Raw genomic sequence first — 7,930 nt, 5'->3', positions numbered from 1 at the left:
TCGAGTATAGATCCTGTACTTTCAGTAGTATGGGCCCAATACTACCTTCCATACCTATCCGTACTTTCCTCAAGAACCATCCCGAATCCTCTAAGTCACCCCACTAAAACCAACAACAAACAATCCATATACTTAGTAACATCATAACCTACTATGACATTCCTTAGGATCTCCTAGGAATCTTCGACTCATCGACCTCTGGAATACTAGGAATCTCTACCAAGACTGTTGGTTGCCTTATGTATGCAAATTATACTCAAAACAGGACAACATAGACTATCTAATAAATGATTCTATCCTAAGCCCACAACCAAACAAGGAACATGAAATAAGGCCAAACCAATCATTCTAGGGCTATATGATCCTAATCGTATACAAATTTTAAAGCATATACTTAGCAATTAATTGAGCCGATATTAATCGTAAGTAATACATAGCATCCAATCCCCCTGGCTATAAGACATAATCCAAATCAGGAAATTCTAGCATATGATTCTTGAAGGTATCCTTAGCCCTACTCTAGCATGTAATTTTCATATAACGGACATACTAGTCATAATACTTAAAGTATGGGTATTTTGGAAATTACTTACTTGAGCTCAACTGATTGCACACACCGCACCCCATTTTATTTGTAAAAGCCTTTTTAGAAAACTCAATTTTCTTTTAAAAAGATTATCAACCCCTCAGTTTGAGTTCTGACGCACCCTATAGTGTACTAGAACCCCTTAAACCAATGCTCTGATACCAACTTGTAATAACCCTAAAATAGTGATAAAATTTTTCGTTTTTAAATCATCCAAATTTACATCATGTGTCTCAAATCTTCATAAATAATGTATCAAAAAATAATAGAATAAAATAATCATCGATACGGAAATCATAAGGGGGATGTTGTGCAATCATGTCGCACCCTTCCCTTTCGAACTAGAAGTACTTGAAAAATATTAAACCCCAAAATCGTAAGTACAAAACTTAGTGAGCTCCCTAAAAAAAACCATACCACAAAAACATTATCATATGCTACCCCCATGGTCTTTCATACCATTTCCATGGGCTTCCACTATTGTCTTCCCTTGCAGTGCCTTGGATACCCCAAGGTCTTACACACAAGTGTCATGGGCTACCCCTATGGCCTTTCATACAAATGCCACATGCTACCCCCAGGGTCTTTCATGCAAGTATCACAAAGACAACTAGCATCCTATACAATCCAGTGGGTCGACATTGGTGCATTCGATCCACAAGTATAATGAGAAGACTCACATCTCAGTCAATAATCAACTACTACTACTCTTATTGCCAAAATATAGATGTTATACACCACCTATATAGTCACATAAGGTAAACCCTTAGTCCTCTTTCCAAAACTAGGAGTTTGACCAAAGTTAACTCAAGTCAAAAGTCAACGGTCAAAATTGACTTCAGTCGACCACCACGTCGTGGCCCACAAATGACAAAACAAATTGGGATTTCCCAGATATCAAGCCGTGACACAACCTAAGATCATGCCGTGGGCATTTGGTTCTTAATAGCTTAATGGGTTAAGCCATTTTCTTTGATTCCAAGAGCTTTAATGCTTAGATCTGGTCCTTCCTATGGTCTAGATGGATAAAGTTTCCAACTTTATTTTTTAAGACCTTCCAAGAGATCGAGAGCTCAAATCCTAAATCCAATAAAGGCAAAACATAATGTGAACCTAACCAGTAAGCACTTAACCTCTAAAGTTCCTTATCCATCAGCTCCATAAGAGTTTCTAACACCAAAGCTAACATAAAAATTGGTGATTTACAGACATGCATGTCGAATGCATGTATTGAACTCATATTAGGTCAAAATACGGGTTATGACCAAAAATCTCATGTATGGCTAAAAAATCCAACCACACTTAAGATCTAAACCCTCAGATACCCAAAATGACCAGTGATTCATAAAGTTGGAACCTTTATGGGATCTAACCACCCTAACTAATAAGAACAAGAAGAATATGGGACAAAACTAATGATCTAGCAACTTAACAACATAAAGGTGGAGTCTTGGATACTTATAGAGGTCCATAAGTGTACTAAGATGAGAAATGGAAACATGCTTGCTGGATCTAGGCACACTACTTCCTCTTTTTTCTTCCTTTAAGATCTTCCAAAAGCACCAAAATAAGCTTCAACAATGGAGGAAAGAGATTTGGGTTTCTTTAGGGCTTGGGAGGGTGATGGAGGATGACGATGAACAAACCTTAGCCTTCATATTCCTTTAAATATGACACAAACCCCGTGGATTAGAGTTTGACCCAAACCGTTCGCCACGTCTTGGCCACCTAGCGCCACAACGTGGCACTTATTTAAGATTTGTGGATCCAAGACATTTTGCCATGTCGTGGTGATGCCATCAACAAGTCGTGGCCATCCAAATTTTCAAACTTAAATAATTAAAAAATCATACCTCGAGATTTAGATATTACAAAGACAATGATAAAGAAGAATATGTGAGAGAGAGACCTACATTTTTTAAGAAAAAAATAAAAGAATCTGGAAGGATATTATGGTCTTTTATAATATTTAATCTTTATTATTAACATGATTAGAGTTAGAGTTAGACAAAAGAACCAACCATGTTATTTTTTAAACTACATTGGCATATTTGAAGTTTGTTTTGAAAGCTGTCCTCAACATGCCATTTCTTAAAAAGCATAAGGACCGATTTTGAAATTTTGTCTATACTTTATTTTTGTTTGAGGAGCAGAAACTGACACCATTTATTGATACATCACTTTCTTTCTTAGTGATGCCATGTGATTTTGGGTGGCATCTCTCGAAGGAAGAGTCCTTACCATAAATTACCCTTTTGGATTTGCCGACTTCTTCCCACTCTTTTCTGTATAATTTTTCATTCTCCCTCGTTTTTTTTGCATCTCTTATCTTAGAGTATATAACGCAATGTTCCATTCAATCAATTTTGTAAATACACAGTCAAGTTTCTTAGGAAACTTAATTTAGATGTTTTCTAGTCATAAATGCAGGTTCAATTTTGCGGGTATAAAGTGAAAAGATGAAGGTGCATCAGTTCAATCATGCTTGATCATCAAAGAGTGTGACATTCAGCAAAAGAGAAAGGTATCATTTCTTTCTTTCCAGTACGGTGATTATGTAAGCTAGCTAAAACCTACTTTATGGAGACAAGAGCTATTATCCCGTTCATGGGTTTGTTTCTGCTGAGACTCATCGAAGCTCTTATGCACACCAACTGTTTGTGAAAAGTCCTGTGAGGTTCATCATTGTATGTTTTGCGAAGTTCCGAGTCAGAAACCAGTTTATTCGGTTCTTGTAATGTGAGTGGAAAGACGATGAGAGCTTCAAGCTGTGTAGGACTTGGTTTGAGCCTTGTTTTTGGGTGTCTGTTACTAGCTCTTTTCGCTGAGCTTTACTATCTGTTATGGTGGAAGAAAAGGGTAACTAACAGAGAAATGATTCAAGAAAGTTACAACAGTCCAGCAAGAGAATTCTTCTACATGTTTTGTTGGAAAAAACCCTCATCTTTAACCTCCAATAGTCTAACAACAGACACCCAAGTCCATGAACCACAAGCATCATCTTCAGCTCACATATGGCTCAGAGCATTTGGTGAAGAACAAGAACATGACAACAACATCACAGTTGACTCTGAAGTCTTACACTCTGTCCCACCAAGATTCCTTTTCACAATCAAAGAAGAAACAAAAGAAGATTTGGAATCAGAAGAGATGAGTAAGAGAGGATCAAGAAGGAGTTTAAGTGACGTCGTTTCAGTGGATACACCATTTTTCACCCCACTTGCTTCACCACCATACTTAACACCTCCCATAACACCTGGAGATTATTCTTATAGAGCTTTTAGTCCTCTTTTTGAGGTATCAAGTGATTCAGAATTCAACAGGATATGGGCTTCACCACCTCCTAAGTTCAAGTTCTTGAGAGATGCTGAAGATAAACTTCAAAGAAGAAAAGAAATCGAAAATTTTCAAGATGATGATGATAATGATGGAGTGAAAGATGATGAAAATGGTTCTTTTATCACATTAATTGTGTCCAAAAACAAAGAGATGGAGGATTAATCATTGCTTAAAAGTCAATCACGTGTCGTTTCAAAGAATCACAGTGACTTCAAGCTCTCCTTGTTATTTGTGCAAAAATTTTATATTTTTTTTTGAATGAATTTTAGAGAAGTTTTAACCCATTACTTGTTTATTAACTTTTAATTAAGTTCCATCTCAAAAGAAGCCTCTCTGAATTTGCTGTCACTCACTTTACTGAAAAATGCTGCTCTACATTTGTGTTCTTGAAAAATTATTGCATGACTTTTTTTTCCTTTCTTTCTAATTTTTAATTTAGTGTCTTTTTAGAAGAAAAGATTCAAGTGATTCAGTTGCTTTTAACATTAAATAAAATAAAACCTGTGAAATAGTAGCATCCAGTGGTTATTGACAAGGTGGGGGACAATATTCTTGTACAGACTGCAAATGAAGGTGGAGGTGGGGCCATGGAAAAATGGGAGTGCTTCTTTTGTTTTAATATAATCTTAATGTTTACCTCTTTTTTACACTCTGTTCCATTTAATTTATTTTGTTTGGTTGAAATAAATGCAATTTGGTGGTATATAAAAGTGTATTTTTATACTGATATGATGCAAGAATCTTGTAGATGGATGCTGTGAAAATTTGTGACATTTGCTAATGGTTAAAGTTGTAGTGTTGGATGAAAACACCACTAAAAGAAAATAGTTTACATAAATGATATTAAGGCCACATTGAGGATATATATTCTAACATTCTCCTCCTAAATCATTTATCATAAGTTTGGCCAAGTATGAACTTTCAACGTTTTGCATTCATATAGCAAAAGATTTTGCATTCATATAGCAAAAAGATATAGTTATATCATATATATGTGTCATCATCAACATTAGACCTCATCAATTATACTATATGGTATTAACACAATGATTTGACATTGCAATAAACTAAAATCATCAGTACAATAAATCATATAAATTTGTCCACAAATCTAATCACAAGTGTGCGTGAATCACAATTCTACACAGTTTTGAATAATATGAAGGAACCACAATTATAGACAATAAAGCAATGTGCCCCGAAAATTACATAAAAGCCCATTTTAATGACATGTTCTTGGAACCTTTTGGGTTGAAGAGTTTGCGTAATCAGATTCGGATCCCTTGGCATATGGTGAGTGCTAATATAAGACATGCAAAGGTTGTTTTCTTATACTTGTTTCTTTACAAATAATTACTTTGTATCAAGATACTATCCGACCCAGATACTATCTGACCCCACTTGAACTATTAAAGACCAACAATAGTGGAATTGTCCAATATATATTCATCGGTATTGATACGGTATTCATGATTTTAAGTCTTCTTATGAGATTGACATGTTGCATCATAAATAACATACTCGACCATTATAGTTTTTTTTCTTCTTCTGGAACGGCTAATGCACACATTCACTAATCTTAGTTCTAAATCTATTCGTTTGTACACAACAAGACTTGAACCCTCAACTCAGAGACACTTTTCCACCACACCTGATACCTCTCTGGGCTACAAGCTCTTTAGTAAGGCCATCATAGTTGAGGTTAATTGTTGATGACACCTTTATGTGATGGTCCCACTAGATAACATAAAAATATATCCCAAACTTCGACTTTTTTAGAGAACAAACACAGATATTACTTACTCTTAATTCTATATTTTTCGTTATAGACGAGACTTGAATCCTAATGATAATTACTTGAGATTTAATGTGTTTGGTAAAAAATAGAATCGCATAACATTCATCCAAATTCTAAGTCATGTTCAAATGCTTATAAACTTGTTTTATATTTTTATTTCAAATATTTAAGTTGTTAACCGCCATCAAAATGATCTAGTGACTGATTACTAGTGATTTAATGTATATTTGAAAAAAAAAGGCTAGTAGCTGAAGTTGGAGATAGAAGTTATAACTTTTATTTGTAGTCGGACATATAGTCGTTAGTTGTGTTAATCTGGTTAATTAAATTATCTATAAACTTTTAAAATTTATAAAATTATATAAGATGACACATAAATAAAAAAATACATGATTTTTAGAGGCAACATAGTAATTTTGTCATAATATGATTGAATTTTTTTTTCTTTAAATATTACTTGAAATTATTTGTGAGTTTGCAGTTTTTTGTATAAAATAATAATTATAAGTTTATACTCCTAAACAAAGCATTTTCTTTAATTGAAGATTTTCTTTAAGGATAAAAATTCAAGCTCTTAGAACTCTAAATAAAATCTTATGGTAACTCACTCTTCACAAAAAAATGTATTAAAATTGTTATTGTCATAATATATTTTTAAGAGATATTGATTATGAACTCAATGGCCACAAAATTGTGTCTCACATTATAATCATGTTTTCCGGAAATATCATCGTGGCTATGACTAGGATCTTGAGAAAATGTCATTTTTGAAATTTGATTTCTAAGGTGCTTCGAAAATCAAAATTTGTGAAGTTGACATATAATTTCCAAACAAGGTTCGAAAATTCGGCTTTGAAATTCGATTTTTTGACGTAAATCAACCTCAAAATTACTTTTATCATAATTTTTGAACTCGTTTCTAACTTTTCGAACTAACTTATATTTCTAAGAATATGTTATTTGATATAAACTTATTTTGAAAATAACTTTTTATGGTAATTTTAGATTTTAATGATATTATTTTCGAAGTATTTTTATGTGAAAACGTGGTTTGAAAATTTTGAAGATATTATTTCTAAAATATTTCTGTTTCCAGTCTATTTAAATTACATTTTAGTTTATGCAAGGTTACGTATTCAATCTATTTAAGGGAAGATCTTATGCGATTTAATACATTTACAGTCTATATAAATGGTCATAAAAACCTTCTTAGTGAGATGTGTGTAATGCCCTCTTTGATAGTATAAACTATTTAATTTAATTTGGATGGTTCAAGTTAAGATCTAGGAATTGTGGATTGTAGTGTCGAGACCAAGCCTAAGTCACGTCGTGATGGGCGCACCGAGACCAGGCCTAAGTCACGCTGCCAGGGCCCAAGACCCTAGATCTCGGATTTTGAGCCTTATAAATAGAATGTTATGTCTAGGGTTTGTTCAGCCCCCGGGCCCTATCGCCTTCAAAACATTCCCACCAAACCCTAGCCTCATTAGCCTCATTTTGTGTTGCTTGAGCTTATCTTGGTTGTTCTTACACTTTGAAGGAGAAGTTTGTGCTCTTGGTGAAGCAAGAAGTCAAGAAGCAAGTTAGTCTCACCCTTCTAAACACCTTATGGACCTATGTAAGTATTCAAGCTTTGAGCTTTATGAGTCATTAGTTCTAGATCTAAGGTTTTATGCTTATATCAGTGATTTATTTGCTGTTGGGTTGTTGTTTAAAGAGCTCTAACCCTAAAGATTGGGTTTTCATATATTTTGAACCCATTGTGCTTTTAAGATGAGAGTTCTATCTTAAAAGTTGTTCCATGCATGAAGATACGAGCTCTTTGGTCCCATTCTTGACCTAGACTTGGATTAATGGGATTAAGGGCATGCAATTAGATAAAGTCATAAACTTTATCCATTAAGACCATATTTTAAAGAGTTATGAGGGTTTATAGATTAAGTCTTAAAAGGATTAAGACTTTGTTTAAAAGTTTTCCAATCTATGAGGTTTGTGTTGTGAACCTCGTCCGTGTAGCGTTGCGACTTTTGAGCATATTGCGACTATTTTGTTGCCTATCAGCTAGCGATGTGACCTTTTGTTGGTTGTGGCGGGATGATGTGGCAAGTTGAATTTTTGACCTAAGTTGACTTTTGGTCAACAATGTCTAGATTAGGTATTGGAGGGGAAAAATGGTCTTTTGCTCCTAGACTTGCTGTTATTGGACC

General features: G+C 34.2%; 1 protein-coding gene across 1 annotated transcript; it reads left to right on the top strand.

Annotated features, from left to right (window-relative positions):
* The first annotated feature begins 2,772 nt into the window (after window positions 1–2,772).
* LOC111893301 (uncharacterized) lies at window positions 2,773–4,209 on the top strand. The gene has a single exon (XM_023889362.3). It carries the CDS (start codon window positions 3,341–3,343, stop codon window positions 4,085–4,087), a length of 747 nt encoding a protein of 248 aa, XP_023745130.1. The 5' UTR covers window positions 2,773–3,340; the 3' UTR covers window positions 4,088–4,209.
* The last annotated feature ends 3,721 nt before the right edge of the window (window positions 4,210–7,930 follow it).

This window comes from Lactuca sativa, chromosome 8 (genome assembly GCF_002870075.4).
Source record: "Lactuca sativa cultivar Salinas chromosome 8, Lsat_Salinas_v11, whole genome shotgun sequence".
Lineage (NCBI taxonomy): Eukaryota > Viridiplantae > Streptophyta > Magnoliopsida > Asterales > Asteraceae > Lactuca > Lactuca sativa.
This window is presented reverse-complemented; position numbering and strand designations above follow the sequence as displayed.

Excerpts from the sequence above, each read along its gene's own strand:
- LOC111893301 (XM_023889362.3), top strand. The coding sequence starts at position 3,341 with ATGAGAGCTTCAAGCTGTGTAGGACTTGGTTTGAGCCTTGTTTTTGGG.